The sequence below is a fragment of the Stylophora pistillata genome, chromosome 13 (genome assembly GCF_964205215.1).
Source record: "Stylophora pistillata chromosome 13, jaStyPist1.2, whole genome shotgun sequence".
NCBI classification, from domain to species: domain Eukaryota; kingdom Metazoa; phylum Cnidaria; class Anthozoa; order Scleractinia; family Pocilloporidae; genus Stylophora; species Stylophora pistillata.
The window spans coordinates 4,555,826-4,575,363 of NC_142531.1; the positions used below are offsets into that span (position 1 = coordinate 4,555,826).

The following is a 19,538-nucleotide window of genomic DNA, read 5'->3' on the forward strand; positions in this document are numbered from 1 at the left end:
ATGTTCAGCACGCGACGGAAGGAAGGAATTACAAAAAACAAAATTGCTACCTCGGTACCATAGAGTGCAAACATGAAATATTAAGCAAACTGCAAAAAAAGCAGAAATATATCTTGTAACATTGAAATTCTTGCCACAATATAGACAACAAAACAATCAAAATTCATGCAACAGTTAATCGCTGAGTCACGAAAAGACATCTTCCTCTTCCAGTTGTCTTTCGTCTTGCATGCTTAACTTGTTTCTCATCAGGCACATTCTACCATGGAAATGAGATATATCTTCTTTACGCAGAATGACAGATACACCATATTGATTGTTACCATCAGTAAAAACAAACAAACAAAAACAAAATAGGAAGAAAAGATCAGAGACTCGTATCGAGTAGAGAATTAAAGATCCTTCTTTCTAGTGTTTATTGCGTTGCTGTTGACATGGTGACAGATGCTGCTGACCAAGTACAGTGCGTTTTCACACCCTTTCCATTTTGCTTGGTCGGTCGTGTCTTCGTCAAAGTACCTTGTTTCCCTTGTCCCTACCTAGTCACGTAGCAAACGTAGTGGACAGTCTAAGCTATTGCTAGAATTAACTTCTTTTTTGAATAATCATGAGTGGAAGATCCTCCAACTCGAACGAGGATACGGGTCGAGCAAAGAAGAAAGGCGGTGGATTTTTGGCAAGGCAGTCGAAGGCGAAAAAGACAATAACTGAAGAAGAATTGCTTAAAAAGGACGCCGTAACACCGGACGATGTATTGAAGTTGACAAAATGCACGGAAAGTAAGTGAAAAGTGGTTTGTATTTTCCAATCAATGCGATCCACTTGCAAATTGCAATATTGTAGCGAGGGTTGCTGAGTAAGAATTATCTGCTGATTGAAACTTCATTGTCGTTTGTGTGCTAAGTACTTTTCCTTGCTCTCTGTTTATAGATTACCTCTGCGAACCTGGTGCAAATATATACAGCATCGATTTTACGCGGTTTAAAATTCGTGATATGGAAACAGGGACTGTTCTTTTTGAGATAGCTAAACCTGATAACATCGACGAAGAAATTATCGACAACGATGATGATCCTAACGCCGGCCGCTTTGTAAGATACAAGTTTACTTCAGAGTTTCTCAAGTTGAAAACAGTAGGAGCCACGTAAGTTTTACTTCCATTGGTTACAGATTTCTGTCTGTTTTATTAAATTCAATTAGTATCAATATTTTTCCTATATTTCCATCTCATCGATGACACTTTTACTAATAATATATCATGAGCTTCATTGCCTGTATGGCATAATTATCGATCCATATTGCATGTTCAGATCGACATGTTCTTGTCTTTCTATTAAAAATCACCAATCCATAATTTTTAGATTGCACGAATTGTGTTCTGTTTGTATCTGACTCATTGCTAATTTGCATGCTGTTTTCGTTTTCAGAGTCGAATTTACCGTAGGAGACAAACCCGTCAACAATTTTCGTATGATAGAACGGCACTATTTCAGAGATCGACTGCTAAAAAACTTCGATTTCGAGTTTGGATTTTGCATCCCAAATAGCAAAAATACATGTGAACACATCTACGAATTTCCAACGTTAGAAATTGATGAAGGTCAGTACTCAAAGAAGTATTTGTTTCTCTTGTTTTGAATGTTTCTTTTCAATAGGGTCCTAGTATCTCGCAAAACATTGACACGGAAACTCGGCGACTAGAAAGAATTACTTGTGTGTTTCAACTAGGCCATTACTCGTTCGCCATTTTAATCACAATATCTCCGTTGTACTTAAGATATTTTAAAGCTTGTTTTATCGTTTTCTTTCATTCATCGGACCTAACACTGACGAATAAAACAACACGCATACTTTTTACGCTTATCTTGAAGTTTTGACCTTTATACTGATAAAAGAAAAACGTCCTTTTTTGTATGAATTGCGAAGTTAAAGATAATTTAAATAACGACTCTTTACGTTCCTCTATCGGGAAATTTATCTCGGTTGTTTGTAAATTATCATGTTATCCTGAAGTTGTTGTAGAGATGATATCTGGCATCTTCAACTTAATCAATATCACGTTAAGTATAAATTAATGACATTACATAATTTATACCCTAGGGAAGGAGTGGTAAGGGATATAATATACAATTGTGTTCTATGGTATTTTCTCATTTTGGGATGATACAGGAGTAGAAATGCAGAAAAGATTAATGATTTAACCATGAATAAGTTAAGAAACAAGTGAATAAATTTTAAAAGTTGTACTGTTGATGTGAAAATTTTTTATACCTTGACCAGTTGAAAGAAACACTAATATACTCACCCCCCTATACAAAGAGAGACCAATAATGATAATAATGATAACAATAATGATAATGATAATGATAAAATAAATGATAGTTAACAACTATTCACCAAAGTGGAGGTGGTTAGTGGTGGATATTTACTGAGCCGCGAAACGGTGAGGTAAATATCTACTGCTAACCACCGACACTGAGGTGAATAGTTGTTTTAGTATATACTAAAGCAGTGAGATAATACACACCACCAAAAACTAATTTGAGTGATTTCTTCATCTGCCACGGATGCAAACTGGGACGTCATTTTTTCCCGAGTTGCTCGGAGGTAAATAGCAAAGGATATTCGGAGTTTGACCAGCCAATCAGAGCGCACCTTCAACGCTATCCACTGTTTTAGTATATACCAATAACATTTATTCAATGTTATTTGCATGGGTATTATACAATGAAAGGAGACACCCAAGATAACCCAAATAAGGGTATATGAGGGGGCAGTGGGATTTTCGGTTTGGTGGTTGTGGCTATTTTTTGAATCAGTGTTTTGGTTTTTATGCCCAATACTTCATTTTTTGGTTTTGGTGTTCATCTTGGTTTTTTGCATTTGGTTTTCAGTTTTCGTTAAAAACACTGACTGGTTATTAGATTTGGTATCCAATGTGGTTTTCGGTTTTTCCTATTTGGGTTCTGGTTTCTCTTTGATCTGAGGGGCAATTATATACCTCTTCTGATCTCTATTAGCCACAGAACCTCTGTATGCTCTACTTGTCACTACTGTGTCTGATCAATTGGGGTTTTGATAACTGTGAAATTTTATCAGTTTTGCATGTGGTTAATTGGCATTTTTAAATTCTTTTTAGTGTTTACATTATTTTTCCCTAACCGTAACCCAAACCCAGTGCCTCCCTCATATATCATAAATACAAGAAAACTGAGTAGATGAATAATTATAGTGAAAATATTTTGTGAGCATAAAATTGATCCTGTTCTTGTTTTGTTACAGAAAACCATTCTCAAAATTGTTATGTAAAGGTTTTATAACCAGGAATATCATACAGTAGAAGATGAAAGTAAAAAGAAAACATTCTGTATAAATTAAAGTATGCTACCTGCAACTGACCAATCAGATACTGTCCACTTTTTTCCCTTTTTTATTTCATCAAAGAATTGTGTGATCATCGGGTTATTGTAAATGGCCCATTTCCGAATTACCCTTGGCCTCATTTTCAAAACGAGTCCTGGTGCCCATCCTTTCATATGATCATAAGTTTTCATTCACATGCAAATTAAACTCATTTTCACAAGAGTGGTGGAGCACCAGGCCTCATTTTGAAAAAGAGGCCAAAAGTAATTTAGAAATGGCCTATTTGTGTTACATCTTGGCAAGGGTTAAAAGATGGGGGCTCAAAAATGGTGTTCATATGGATAGGAACTGGAGTCTGCCTACAGAAAGTGCCTAACCACCTAAAAAGGCAGTTTGCTAATAGCATACGTTGTAGTTATAGAAACTGATTTTTTTGATTGATAAGATGACTATTGATTTGTTAAATTTTGTTTGCAGTGCAAGAAATGGTAAACCACCCATTTGAGACTAAGTCAGACAGCTTCTACTTTGTGGATGGCAAACTTATCATGCACAATAAAGCAGATTATGCTTATGATGGATAGCCACTTTAAGCATAATCCTCTTACAATATGTACAGTGACGTGCAGACAAACATTTAGAGACAAGATTAAATACTTTCTTACAATTTAGTATCATCTGCTTTAGCTCAACATCAAAATCATCCTAGATTTTCCATACATCATGAATGTAATCTTTGAGGGAGATTTGGTGTCATGTCATGACTTTGTTACCTGTTTGGTAATCATTGGTCATAAATTGGAATTACTTTATACATTGTTTTAGAAAGAAATTGGAGATGATCATTGCTGGAATATATGAAATGATAAACTAGAGGTAGACGCTTGTTTTTGTACCAAAAAAGTCAGTGCTCTGTTCCATCATACAAAAATGTTGTTGTGGGTCTTATTTTCCTTGTGAAATTGTCTTCATTTTGTACAAAAGATAACTAATGCATGCAACATCAATAAAATAGAGTTGGTCTGAGTAAGTCAGATTTACAAAACCTGGCTTATATTTATGTAGCTTGAGAAGATTTTTGTATAACGCCCCAATGTAACCCCATTGGGCAAGTACGATCACAATAAAAATTGAAACAAAATGCTCTGTTCTTGAGATTATGGTAAGTGTGTACATGGGAAGACTGGAAAGGGGAAATATTCAATCCACCAAATTCTTTGTTACAGGGTAGTAAACAGAACCAGTGCTTCTAGATGTGGGTTATGCCCTTTTTTTTGGCATTTTTTTATTTTAATCACTCTACCTCTCTGATATGGTTGAGTAAAATTACACCACCCTTGATTTGGTGTTTCTGCTTCTTGTTTATTCAGCATTTTAATAATTTAAAGAATAAAGTTTTCTGGGCTTAAAACTGGAAAGGAGAGGGTTCACTTTGTTTTCATATCTTCAGGTTCTTGTGGGTTAATTAATCTCTCCTGACACAGAAGTTTTAGGTCGTTTTTAAACCAACCGTATCCAACACGGGAGACAGCATGTCAAGATGGGCCAACCATTTGAAATGTTAGCCCAAGATGCTGAACCTTTAGTCATAGGTAACTTTGCCTGTTTCACGAGTTCAGTTCGTAAAACGAAACGTAATATTAGTTACGGGAAGGAGAGGTTAAAAAAAGAAACGGAGGATTGGGTTGAGTCGCCTGGAACAGCCTTATTTACAGCGAGACACACTCAGAAAAAAAGAACTCCTCTTATTGTATGCGGTAGAGATTTCATTATAGCAGGAGACCCCTTGTCACTACAATGAGTAGTGGCATCGAGTCAATCCTTTTTTTAAGACAATGTTGATCCAAAAAATTGAAACAGGATTTATAGTTATTCAAACCAAGAGAATATAAAATCTCTCGTTCAAACCCAAAAGGAGTCAGTTTACCTTGATTCAACTAACTTCTAGATCAAGTTTAACTAAAACAACCTAGCCTTACAGTTGAGAGTGATTCTTCCATTCCGCCACGACCAGATTGGAAAGGTTCCTGATCACTCATTCTAACCTAACTGGGATCAAAATATTACCTCGGTTTTACAAAGTATGAAAACTTAATTAGGTGGACCGAGAGTCTCGTAGGTGTCCGCTTTAATTCTTGGCTTGCAAGAGACGTCCTAACATGGTCCATATTTCATCTCCTAATAAGAGTCGCTGTCCAAACCATAAATTCTCTTGTTATATTCTCTGTTTTGGCATGTCCATATTAATAGTGACAAGGTTTATTACACCAAGTCTGAGTCCTCTTTATCGTAAGCTACAACTGTGAGTTCTGGTTAGTGAGAGGGGTATAAGAATACCCACGAACACGAGATGAGGAAGAAGTTTGCCAAAGATCCGTTTCTTGGCAGCAATCATTCTTTTTCAAACATAATCCTACTCCGAGCACACCAATCAAAATGGCCGATACTGGTATGCAAATAAAAGCAGTAGTGGACAATCGGATAACTTTTGAAGCCATAAGACCGGTCAATACTGCACCGTAAAACATAAGAGATACAAATAGCGAGCAAAGACATTTTTTCCGTCCTCCCTTAATACAACAGTCAGCGCATGGCCAAAATATCAAACACAAAAGCAAATATTTCACGCGTCTTTTGCAAGCTTCTTTTGCTTCCCTGGCCTTTTCTTTCTCCTGTAATTCTCCTATTGTCTGCCCTAGCTGTTGCTGAAAATCTTGAAGAACTTGAAGCTCGGTGCTACTTGACAGTTTCGATTCCGACATCTCGATATGAGAGCATCCCAAGCGGTCTGGTCAATTTCCCTTTCTTTGTCAAGCGTGTGTAATGTTTCCAATCTGGCCAATCTTATTATCTGCAACCCTTACTTAATCTCCACGAGTTTTGCTCCATTACTCTTGAAAACGCAGCTAAATGACTTTACTGACATTTCAATTCTGAGGAATCGAATATTTTCCGAGAATTCGAGAAAGCTGAGACGAGAACAAAACTATCTCGTGAATATCAGATAAACAAATACCTCTGCTATGCGAATAATTGGCCGACAAGGAGATCCCCTTGACCTCGAGTAACCAAACACACTAGCAAAACTTAGCAGGGACTGGAGTTGTCAAGGCTCATGTCCCGCAAAGTAACAGCCCTCCCTTCCCTCGACAACAGTTTAACGAGACACGATAATACCGTGATGCAACATGGGAGCCAACTCTGATTGCCAGAAATCAACTCGGAACAAACAGAGAAGAGCTATAATATTGGTATCCGATTTCTAATTAATGAATCATAACATCTTTAACACAAGATCTTATTCCAAAAGATATGTGTGTGGAACACAGCTGAGATGTTATGTTCACATAAACACTCGAGGTATTTAATAATTTCTCAGTGAATGCGTACATATCTCAGATGTGTGCATTTTGTGGGTGCACAAAGATCACATGTCATCTAAAACTGATAATTAGCTAATTACACAAACAATATTTTTACAATCATTGTTTTTAGATGGAGATGCCTTACTATCACAAAAGTTAACTTGTGAGTTGCAAGACAAAGATGGACAGTAACTGTACAAATAATAAATATTGTGTCCATCCTTGCCTTAAATAGAATGATACAAGAATAAAATTATCATTGCTTCTCTAAAAAGTCTTTGACGCCAGTGTATAAAAACTCTAATTTACACTTTTGTTTTAACACATTTTTTCTAAGATATGGTGTGCACAATCCTACAGTATAAAAATACTGGTGATTTGTTGCCAGTGTCATGAACAATAGCAATGAGTACAACACGGGCAGGAAATCGTAGATTCCTTTGTGGTTATCTTTTTCCTTTTGAAGTCCATGACCCTCTGAACAGCTGGCAGCAGATAAATATATTTTTTTGGCCAATGAATGTGATACTGTTCACAGAAGCACCCAGGCTCAATGAGATGAAGCAAGTTTCTTATCATTGGTACTAGAAGCCTTGGAAGTTGATGGTAACTTTGTTGCATGGCTCGTGATACTGAAAACAAACTGTGCACAGCCAAGCTTTATGTAACTCCCATGATGCAGCAAAGCTGTTCCTTCCCATCCTGCACCACTGCCCCCAATCAAATTTGAGCTACTTGTTGTGCAGTTACAAGCTTTGACAATTTTTTGCACACCGAGTCCTACAGTTCTCCGTGATCCTTTTGGCTTGGAATTGTTCTGCCTCCCTTGCGCTGCTGCAAGCAATTTGTTCTTGCTTACTTTGGAAGGATCAAGGTCCTTTGATGAAACAACATGTCTGTTGATTTTGTCCGAAAAGTCACAAGAGTATAAAACGTTATCTACATATGTTCCGTGTTCACTGTAATTTATGAGTTCATACTGTTTCGAAGTCTGCGGAGAAAAACAAAAACAAAACAAAATTTTAACCAGCAACTTTTTCTTATAGTTTTAGTAGATTATCTTTTGAACAAAATGTACTAAATAAATAACAAGATAAAAACATATTTTAAAAAACTCAAATTACCAGCTTAATTTTTTTGACGCATATAATCAAACTATACCTCATCATAGAATATAGAGCAATGTTTTTCAGATATAAAATTACAGTGTCCATATTCCTGGAGACAAACATCCATATCTGGACCTTGAAAAAAAGAAAATTTTTTTTAAAACAACCTGTTACAAGCATTGATTCATATAGGCTATAAATATGCTAATTCTGTATGCAATAATAAATGCTGATAAAAAGTCATGACTTTGAAACATTCTTCATTCCTAAGGTTTTCCAGGCTAAATTGTATGGAATTACAAGATAACTGAAACCCAAAGTATTGCTTCCACCTTGAAAAAGTTTTCATCAACGTCTGAGACACGTTACTGTTAGTTATTGTTTTAAAGGTCCCAACCTCCATAAATTTAATATGCTCCTGGGGGGCTTACTCAAATAAGTACCATAACCACTAACCTTGTCCTAAGGACAGACATTTGTGAATCATTGGACACACAGGACCTGTCCCTGACAGTGGACACAGTACTGCTATGGATCTGCCAGCAGGAACTAAAAAGAGAAAAAGAAAAAACTACATAAACTTGATGCCAAAAAGAGGAGGAGGCCTCATGGTTGGTGCGCTCGACTCTGGATCGAGTGGTCTGGGTTCGAGCCACGGCCGGGACATTGTGTTGTGTTCTTAGGTAAGACACTTCACTATCACAGTGCCTCTCTTCACCCAGGTGTTTAAATGGGTTCTGGCAATTTAATGCTGGGGGTAACCCTGCAATGGACTGGCATCCCATCCAGGGGGGAGTAGAAATACTCCTAGTCGCTTCATGCTACAGAAACCGGAGTTAAGCACCGGCCTAATGGGCCACTAGGCTCGTAAACAGACTTTACCAAAAAGAGATGGCACAACACTTTTGAAAGATACAAAATAAAGAGGAAGAAGCACCTCTATGTGAAAACCTTTGCACCAACATCAATATCCATATTCTCCATACTATTCCCTATACATTTCCTTTAGTACTGACAAGGTGAATTCCTTTTTAACAATCAAAGATTCCTAGGTTGATGATCATTTCCTTTATTCTCATGACCTTAACAAATGATTAGGTACCTTTACTGTAGAGAGAAATTAGATGCTGGTGTAAAGGGTTAACAGAATTAAGAACAGACCTGCAACTTCCTACACTATCCACTTACCAGCTTGTTGTGGAAGAACTATAGTTTCTTTCAAGCCATTGAAGGAAATTTTTCGGGCTGAAACTGGGCTTGGAGGTATGGGCTGCAAATAATGGAGTCACAATGTCACAATTTCATCTAATTTAGGACTAGACACAAGTTTGACAAAAGTCACATAAGGCTTAGTGAGACCAAAAGTGGGGTTGTCAGAGATTATGTTGAGCAAGCAAGGCTTTCACCACTGATCACTTGCTTAAGAAGTTGCTTGGAAAGTACCAAGCTCTCTCTCAAGAGAAGGGAAACTGCAGAAGGCCTAAAATGAATGGTGTGGTATGGGGGGGGGGGGGGGGGGGACTGAACATCAATTGTGGCAGATGGAGTCTTGAACACCACACATGGCTCCAGAAAGGGGGAGAACTGTCAATGTCCTGGGGCCTTCATGAAGGAGAGTGGGGTACAAGAAGAGTTCAACTTGCCTTAGTCTGAGTAAGAAGCTGTTGAAGTCTCTGGTAAGCCAACACTTGTATGAGACGTGGATCCAACTTGGCCAGTTCTGTTTCTGACAAAAAGTACTCAGGTCAAGAAAACTGTAGAGTCATAGTATATTTGTACAAGAAGAAGAGCAACACCCCACCATTTTGATTAGAGCTAAATCATCAATAAGTGCTACCTTCGAATACTGGCATACTGTAGGTGCCAATTTTCAACACCAAATAAGCTTAACAACACTCTGACTTACTTTCAAACATGATACATAAACCAATTAACTACAAATAAGAAAGGACAATACTGACCATTGAATGCATCAACTCCTGCGGCAGCACAGATGCTGTTTATAGCATTGGCAGTCGCCATAGAGGTTGCTGCAGCTGCTTGGTTAACTTTGTTCGGACTTGACCCTACTGACACAGGTGCTGAAGCATTCACAGTCCCAATTTTCACAGGATTGACACTTCCTGCACTTCCAGGTGCTCCTAATGTTACTATACTACCACCAGGGATTTGGCCAGTGCTAGCAGCAGACAACCCAGCAGTAGCAATTGTCTTAATGATGTTCCCACTGTTTGTACTTGTCAACACAATAAGTTTTGTTGGTGTTGATGAAGCAACTTTTGTTGTGCTGGCACCACTTGAACTAGCAGAGGTCACTGTGGAAATTGTTCTGGTGGCTGCACTGACAGTTGTGTTCACAACAGAACTTGATGATGAAACAGCAACTGTTTTTATAGAATCTGTTGTTACTTTTGCCTTAACATTATTCAAATGACCAATATCGTTGATAAGTTTTGCTGTGTCACTAGAAAGTTGTTTACATTCTGCACTCAACTGAGTCAAGTCGCCAACCTGTTTCTCAACAGTTTTAGGCTCCTGTTTGACTAAGACTTTTGAAGGTAAATGTGTTGACGACACTGTACAAACATTGACAGGGTTACCTGCACTTGCTACTGACTTTGTATTAAGTGGTCCATTCATATGAGTCTGTAATTTTGACGGAGATGCATACAAAATTGTCAGTGGTTTTGTTATTGTTTTCCCACCACTAGTAGTAGTAATAGTGGTTGTCACAACTCTACTTATGCAAGCATTTGGTACATTGCCATTAGCTGCTGTTGCAGAGACATGATTTGGTAAGTCTGACTTCGAAGGCAGACCATTTACAACAGGTTCTTTCCCAGTTCCACTACTTGTAGCATGGGCTGATCCCGAAGTTGACGAGTGATTGTTTGAGTTTGATGTTTCACCTTTAGAGGCATTGTCTGTGTGATTGGCAATCAAAGCCTTGTTTACAGATGGTTGTGTCAAATGCTTTGCAATTCCACATTGGAGACTAATCACACATTTTAACCACTGAAAATATGAAGAAAAGGATAATAGTTACATTTAAGGTAGCAGAAAAGGACATCAAAACTACTTACAGAAAAACAATTTGTAACACCTTGAGAGGAAATTTTTCAATATCACTCCCACAGTGAAACATTACTGTGTTTGTTTAAGGGACATGAAATTGCTTGCCATAAAAGTAGCTGAATAAAGCAAAGACGATTGATTCAAATTTTCAATTGAAAGGAAAAAAGAAAAAAAACGGTTCTATAGCGATAATTAAACTCTAGCTCCAAACACCTCCCAAATTCTATGCAACTGGCAAACCCTTGCAATATTAGACAAGAGGATTTCCCACAACGAACAAGGATAAAGATTAACCAAGGTCTTAAACCAAGGTACTATCAAAGTTGTTACTTATACAAGCACACACAACCCACAATTCCTCTATTCGCTCCGACAAAGGGCCAACGCTCGAAACGTCAGCTTTTGAAATCGTTACAGTTGCCAATTTACCACTTCAACTTTGTTGATATATCCAAGTTATTTTGTTACCCCCACCAATGCAGCCCCAAACAGTTTCTTTCGAAACTATCAGCCTTTATTCATTTGTTACTCATACATCTTTCAATACTTTTCCCCTAGTCTGTGTTCAATTCCAGAGTATCCCTCTCAACAAGTCACAGCCTTACCTCTTCCTGTTCCTCAGCAGTTGGAGTGGTCAAAGGGATTGCATGTAGTGGTAAAGGTTCTTGCATTCTTTTTACGTGTTCAGGAAGAAGCCGATACGGTGGGGACTCATAATGGTCCTTGATTGCTTGTGGAACCTATAAAAACACACATCCAGTTTCCTTTCATTGTTTAAAGGGGAATTATTGTAATAATTAATTAAAATTCAAAACAAAAATTCAAAGCAGTACACTGTCGGTATTTTTTTAATAGAAATAAATGTGGTGTACAAACTAACCAAGGTTGCTCTTCTTCTTGTTGGTAAAAATTCCTTTCTTTTAAAGGAAGGATGTTTCTTCAATCTAAAATTTAACATCAATTAATTATTAAATTATGTTCAAAGTACTAAATGTAGATTAACTGATTTTACAGGAAAAGGGAGGTGACAATTACCTGTGCACACGTTGAAGAAAATTCATTTTTATAGTATGCTGCGAGATATTACTCCTAAGGTCATTATATGCTTGTAGTCTCTTGCTAAATCGAGGATCACGTAGTCCAGGCTGAAAAAAATATCATTAAAAGATTTAAAAGACAATCTTATCACAAGTACACATGTTGCAAATGATTTGGAAAATTGCGATGAACTGTTGACCATTTAAAAGTTAATATAAACAATTGCTTGTGTAAAATGTCTTAAAAATCCATGAAATATACGAGGTATAACTTGGTGCTGTCAGAATCATTAGTTTGTTTTCAAACTGATTTTGTAAAGGGGTTTATGGTACAGTAACTTTTACATTTATTGAACTCTAAGTGCCAGGTTTTTTTCAAGTAGAAAGTGCCATTGTAAAGTTCCAGAAAATATCCATACCCCTATGGAAGGTTGTTGGAAATTCTGAGGGGGAAAGGGGGTTAGAGACTAAGATACCCGAGGGTAGGGAGCTTCCTGTCTAGCCTTTTTCCAGAGGGTGGCAAATGCACAAGTTAAAAGTTTGAATCGAGGAAAGTAATAGTCACATAAATTGTTTTAACAATTAAGAAAGGAATAGAAATAAGCAAATTTATTAAATCGCTCACAGCACCCATGGGCAAGATAAAGTAAATCCTGTGTTCTGATTGGCTACCCAAGTTTGGGATTGCCCACATTGATCCCGTGCATAAAAAAAATAGAATTAGAATGAAGTTTGTAATTCTTGGGCAATTTTGGTGATGGAAATGCAAAAAGCGGCAGAAGATAGTCAAGCCAAAAAAACAGAAACGACTCTTATGAGTTTGTTGTGCTACAAACACAGTTGGCTTTCTTTCCCGGCTCTTGAATAAAACAAGTCATTCTTAATAAAGCAAAACCTTTTTGCAATATAATAAATCATATATTAACCAATCTTGTTCAGTTAGGATGGCTGGATATCAGCCTCATTCTTTTCTCACATTTTTATGGACCTCAACTTCACCTCAGTCCATAAAAATGCAAAAAAAGAACTCAGCCAATATCCCAGCCATCTTGACCTCATGCTTGGTAACACATACATATTGTCTAATCAATTGAAAAGTGGCAGTTCATCAAGACTTTTCCTAATATCATGCAAGGTTTCTTTGCAGTACGTTCAGGTTTTGTGTAATTTCTAGGTCCCTTTCCAAGGCTCAGCTGCTCATCCAGTAGTTTTACTTGCAGCTGATCATTAACTACATTGCTTCTACGTTTGTATTAGCGATGTCAGGTGGAGGTATTAAGGTGGCTGAACACAGTTTTTGCATGCGCTTTTGCTGATTGCAAAAAACAAAAATGCCGTCAATAGAACAGTCATTTTATTTACTTAGCACGTATCAACACTATCTGTGCTATATTTCTCTATAGTTGGCTCAGTGTATTGAGGGCTTTAATCTTTTATTACAAAGACGTGTTAGGAAAGTTAACAGTGCAAAGAACCCAGCATTTCTCAGCTTTTTCGTCATTTCCAAAAGAACCCAGTTAAATGCAGCCCATGCGTAGCAAGTCAAAAAATTACGATTGAATGAAAAATTGCTTTCTCAGAAATATACCCATTTCTTGAGAACCACTCATTAGAATTTCATGAAATTTGGCAAGAAAATACTTTAGGAAATAAGTAACTGGAGTATTGAAAAAGATTGATTTTTCACAAAGGAAATTCTAGATAATTGAGTGAACCTTCAACAAGGGATAATTAAAGATCTCTCTGTTAAATTGTTAGCAAAATGGTGTTAACTTGTGGGTATCATTACAAGCTCGTTGCATGCAAATTATAAAGAAAATCTAATGACTAGATTTTCTACAAATAAACAAAGTTGATTTTAAAGGCCTGTTTATATTTATTCAAGTCGCCATGGCAATGAGACATACGTCAGCTTAACCATCAAAAAAGCAAAGTTTGTGTTGTTAACTTGCTTGCTGCCAGTTTTGGCAACCAAGAGATCAAGGGTTTTAGAGAAAATGGTGAAAGAAACACAGGTATCAAAACCTGTGTTCAGCCACCTTTAATTATAACACACATTAACTAGTGCAAATTATGGAAGACAGGCAAGGTAAAGAACAGACATGACAAATTAATCCTATTCCTTTTTAGTGTTTTCAGCTGCATTTTCCATTAGTTTGTGTTTAGCAAGCCAGTCTAAAAAGTGTATGTTTACAGTTACAGTTTTTGTGATGTGATCAAGAGTCTTAAACACTTGAGAAAATTATGAATGTAAACTACGCAACAACAAACAAATTTAGCCATATTTTAATATTGATGCAAGAAATCAAACATTCCAGAACAGCAAATGGATAAGTCTTAGATAAAATAGCAAAGTGTTGTATTGTATGGCTACAATAAAAAAGTAATTTAAAAAAATTGATTGTAACAGTGTGAGCTGTCAATTTTCCACATATAAAATGACTTAGAGCTTCTGAGGGGTAAAAGATAACGCTAAAAAATCCAGAAATTCCAGAGGGGAGGGGGGTGCTTCATAAACACCCCTGGAATGGAAATTCCAAGGGAATGGGGAGGTTAAAAGGTAAAAAACCTTCCATGGGGGGTATGGATATTTTCTAGTACTACACTTTCTCAAAGAGATGTACATGTATGCTCAGAAAATTATTTTTACAATTGACAAACTCTGACAAATGTTCAAGCTCTTTAGTGTCCATAGATTGAGAGAACATCAGGAACCAACAATGACCTTTGGAGGTCTACCCACTCTTATGATTACCATTCAAAGCTTGAAGGTCAACTTGAGAAATGACAATAACAAACAGATGATACATGCCAATGACAACAAATTTTACCTCAGCATGCTCAGCATGATTTGGACACATCCACATGCCACTTGGTACAGTGGTCAGGGGAGGGTTTATACAGTCCATGTGAAATGCCAAGGGGCAGAAGTCACAATGAACAAGTTGCCCAACCAAATCACTCCTGTAGAAACAACAAAGAATGATTCACTACTTGAATCCCTTCAATTTTCTTTGATTTTTATTTACAAGATTTGCCGACAGGCAGGGACACCACAACAGTTGGGCCAATCACTGCAGGCCCAGTAACCCACCCATCCCACCCCAGGGGAGGACATCCATTACACAGTAACCTCGTGCATGGGAAATTAACGTCTCCTACCCCTAACCCTGCAGGAGACGGGACCTCCATTTATTCATCCCTATGCGAGAAGACTAGAATATCTAACGGTTTCTTGATATTATAGAAAGGCAGCATATTCTTCTCAATTATTTTAAGACCTTGAGTGTTAGTCCGGCCAGGGCTCAAACCCCCAACCTCCCACAAAAACAGTCCAGCACTCTATCCATTGAGCTAACCGGGAGGCGGTTATAAAGTAGTATGTGAAAATCTTGATTAAGATGTTACTTATGTCTTACCGACTACAAGCAAAACAAAGTCGCCCAGGAGGAATCATGTGTTCTTCCTCATCAGTATGTCTTTTCCCATTTTTTACGGGAATTGTCCTTTCTTCAGTACTATTTTTCCTTTTTCTGTCACCTTTTGAAAAATGAAAATGTCTGTCTTAGAGAAAATAAACCACCATTCTACTTAAATACACACATTAAGAACAAACTGAAATAGAGGTACATGCATGTGCCTTTCAAGACAACATGAGATATCTTTTACCTATTGCATATTAACATCATTACCACCACTTGAACAGGTTCTAAAAAAATTTTTGTTTTCCTTAATCAGCAATTAATTTCGTTTCATAGTCTGTAACATACCAACAAACAAAAACAATACTAACCAGGAAAGAAGGTATTACACTTCAGTTCAGGTGGTAAAGAAAATGTAGTTGGGTTTTTTCCAGTTGTCATTTTTACCAGTGTAGAAAATGGAGATTCTGGTTTTGAGTTCTCAGTAACTTTAACAGTTGGTGCCAAATGACCATCAGTTTTTATTCCATCATTTACAGGGTCTTTCCCTTTATTATCAGTATCCTGGACAAAAATCACACCAATTTTGTAAGTTACTCCAAAATGGATGCAAGACTTTTTTTTTTTTTTCATGTTACGCTACCTTTTCAGATCATAGTATTACAGTTACATGCAAGACAAACAAAAAACAAAATCTCTCTAGTTTCAGCAACATCAAGTAAAAATTTAACTTCATCAGTTTCACCTGGTTGCAAAGAGTATGACTTCTATCACTGCTATAGATATTTTCCATCATTTCCAAATTATTTTTTACAGTAGACAGACACAAAATTGATCATCAATTGCTAATCATAATCTCAATAAGACCAAAGTGAACTCTAGTAAGAAAAAGTCAAAGTTCTATTTTAAAGGAATCGTTACAATTTTTCTTACATTTCAACCATAGGAAATTTAACTTTCCATTACATTGTGGCTACATCATGACATGCAAAGAATAGGATTTTCAAAGAGGAAGTTGATCTACTGTGGCAACTGTCTGAATGAGACTAAACAAAATAATTTTGCTATTATATTTATAATAGAATGGTTATTCTCTTAGACAATACCTACCTCTTTGGGTAATGCTTTACATTCATTACAGAGCCATTCGCCGTCAGGGATGTCATCTTCTTCTAGCGGAGGATCACTGAAAACAATATACAACAATTAAAAATGACATCAATACAACAACAAGAGACTTCTTTCACCTGGCATTGCAAGAAAGCCCCAAATTTCTATGGACATAAGAGACTACACAATCATAAAATAAAAAATGGAAGTCAAGCTTAGAATCAAAAAAAGAGGAAAAAGTGACCAGATATCAACCTTCTTCAGATTATCTTATGCAAGAAAGTAATTTCTCACACACGACTGTCAGCCATGCCAAGCCGACCATGCAACCACACTTTTACCTTCAATCCAGGGTTTGTCACATAAAAAAGTGCAAGAAACTACACTCCAATCAAGTTTGAAAAAAATATGGTACTTTTACATGGTTAGATACTAGGAGGAACCATAAAATAAAGGAGCACTATGGAACATCTTGTCAGTACTTTTATGAACAAAGAATGGTACACTAGACACTACATGTCCAGTAACTGTAATTCAATGAAATGTAGATATATAAGGATCCATGTAGTGTAGAGTAATACTACACAACAGACAATGACATCTTACAGTTGGCTTTAATTTGGCTGTACACTCATGTAATCCCTCATCTAAATTGCAGTTATTTTTGTATTCATATGCTAGAGATTAAACATCTCCATTTAACACAAAACAACTAAAAAGATAGTTAACTGTACCACATTTCAAAAGATTGGCAAAAAAACCCCAATTGAGAGGTATAACAATAAACAGCTCAGCCAAAATGATTACAAAAAAAAAATAGATTGGTACTGTTTAAACTATAGAAGAACTAGGTAATGAGCAGACAGGGAAGAAGCATATATTAAGCAAAATAAGCTTCATGTTTTCATATACTACAGTAACTATACAACAAAGTAACTGATTTCTCCTGTTTGGTTGTTCATAAATTTATCCCACCTCTGGGAAATTTTACATATCTTGACCACTACATCTAAAACAAAATATCTTGAGGGCAAAAGACAACATTCTGCTGAGTTTTATGATACTCTTTAGGCTTTAACTGTGAACTAAAAGCTCACTCCAGAAACAGACCTGCGAATACTTTCTGACAATCAATAACATATAGTGTGAAAAAAAGATATTTCAATTATCATGACACAATTTATATTTAGAGAAAATACTACTTTCAAAAACTTTAAACTAGACCAAGAGGAATATTTATAATTCACTAAATATGCGCGCTGTTCTCGTATTTTGGAGTAGACGTACTACGCGAGTAGAGACAATTTGGCGTAGAAGTCTCTACTGTTAAATGTCGATTCGAAGAATAAAACTTGACAGAGACTTCACATTTTAACACAGTGTATGATTGGAAATGTAATTCGTGAAGAAATATTTGCAACGCAGCTTGACGAAAATTAAGATAGTTAACATCAGCTGTAACAACAAGCGGGTATGTAATAAGTTAAAATAAGCAGTTATACTGTAACATGTTACAAGACCTTCACACAGGAGTGTTGAGAAGTCAAGGAAGAAATCTCAATTCGGATCGAAAATTTAAAGTCACCGATAAAGACCTCCTTTAACAATGTATGAATATAAAATTATAATTGAACTAACCAGCAAGTCAAGTGAAAAGCGCAGGGACATCGATCGCAGCAGAGTAAATCGCCTCCTTCGCCACAACTGTCACAGTTGTCGTTGTTGACAGCCCGTCCTTGCTTCCGCGCCTCTTTGTCTCCTTTTTTTATCCTCTTCCCTAAATCTTCCGACTGCGGAGGTTGGATAAGGGCTTGAATCCTCTGTAAATAATAAAGAAATGGGTATGTAATAAAGGTAAACAACTGGTGCGAGTCGAGTTTCAAAGCAAAAATTGAGGAAAGGAACTGAGAGCTTCTACGCACGTCCATCAAACTTCCTTCTGGATCCAAGTGGTCGTAATCCATTTTGCAAACTTCTAAATTACTACCAAGACTGTTATCTACCGTTAAGTAACCACAACAACAAAATTCGAGTTTTTCTATCCAAGAAATTCCAACTTAGGGGAACAATTCGAACAAATTGCCGCCCTTAAATTTTTCAGAATTGAGAGGCATTTTCTAAGCCCCTCGCCGATAAAATGTCTTGCGATTCAGCCCACTACTAGCTGTATTATTTCTTTCTGATATGAAGCAAAGAAGTTTGCTAAAACTGCAAGCTTAAGACAAAAGTGCCTAATTTAAGTACGAGAAACCCACTGTTAGTCTCGGAAAAACAGAAGAACAAATTTTGTCCAACTAAGGGCGCATGCGCTGAAGACTTATTGCGCATGAGCAGCTCTTTTCGCGCGCTACCGCTGGTCTAGCTAATGCTCAAAATTCTCCTCAGGTCTCACGCGGATTTGAAAGGGAGACTTTTTGGCGATGTGTTTGCCCAAACTTGCTTAAACAGCTTCACAGGCGTCATCTTGGATCAAATTTATTACCCAAAACAGATAGAATTCCGGTGTTTGTTATCGGCTTGAGACAGGAGACCATGACCTGTTCTTTTGCCAGAGATCAGATTTTCTGACTTACAGAGGCATTTGCCCGATCGATTGGACGGTCAAGGAACTGGGACGTAGGCTAAAAACCCAAAAAATATCAAAATTATATTTCCAATGTGTCAAACCTCATTCCCAGGATCTAGCTAAGCTATGCAGTGGCTGGCTGGCTATGATTAAATGTTTGACGTAGAATTTTGAAACCGATCCTCAGGGTGGGGCTTTTAACTGTGAAATCCATCCTGGATCAGAAGGAGATAACCGTAAACACGTTATCATCTACTAGATCAGTTAATAAAAAGAAGTTATCGAAAATGGCTCTTAAAGTGTAGCGATTCTGATACTCTTACCACCCGATAGAAACCATTTTAGAGTCTTAGCAGAAATCTTGACACATCGTTAAGATTGATTACCATCTGGCAAATGTCATAGAGAAGTAAATTGAAATGAATAATTGAACACATATGTACAAGATAACTTTCGAACGCCTTTCACCCTTTCAGTCTCGGGAAATCTCG

The 19,538-nt window shown here is 37.0% G+C and overlaps 2 protein-coding genes across 3 annotated transcripts; one reads left to right on the forward strand and one right to left on the reverse strand.

Annotated features, from left to right (window-relative positions):
• Positions 1-403: 403 nt before the first annotated feature.
• On the forward strand, positions 404-4,504 carry LOC111322608 (protein unc-119 homolog B). Its single transcript, XM_022925730.2, has 4 exons — positions 404-779; positions 931-1,144; positions 1,428-1,600; positions 3,841-4,504. The coding sequence occupies exons 1-4, from the start codon at positions 608-610 to the stop codon at positions 3,945-3,947; spliced, it is 666 nt and encodes a 221-aa protein (XP_022781465.1). The 5' UTR covers positions 404-607; the 3' UTR covers positions 3,948-4,504.
• A 2,196-nt stretch (positions 4,505-6,700) lies between these two features.
• LOC111322599 (PHD finger protein 12) lies at positions 6,701-18,769 on the reverse strand. 2 transcript variants are annotated; one of them, XM_088743153.1, is made up of 15 exons: positions 18,404-18,769; positions 18,120-18,301; positions 16,482-16,557; positions 15,743-15,935; positions 15,369-15,489; positions 14,781-14,913; positions 11,948-12,057; positions 11,793-11,856; positions 11,518-11,652; positions 9,799-10,852; positions 9,481-9,557; positions 9,026-9,107; positions 8,294-8,386; positions 7,890-7,972; positions 6,701-7,719 (listed from the first exon to the last, which is right to left on the reverse strand). In XM_088743153.1, exons 1-15 carry the CDS (start codon positions 18,443-18,445, stop codon positions 7,279-7,281), a joined length of 2,886 nt encoding a protein of 961 aa, XP_088599279.1. In that variant the 5' UTR covers positions 18,446-18,769; the 3' UTR covers positions 6,701-7,278. The 2 variants fall into 2 exon arrangements, with proteins under 2 accessions (XP_088599279.1, XP_088599277.1); XM_088743151.1 differs by having other exon boundaries at positions 9,481-9,563; positions 18,404-18,593.
• Between the last annotated feature and the right edge of the window lie 769 nt (positions 18,770-19,538).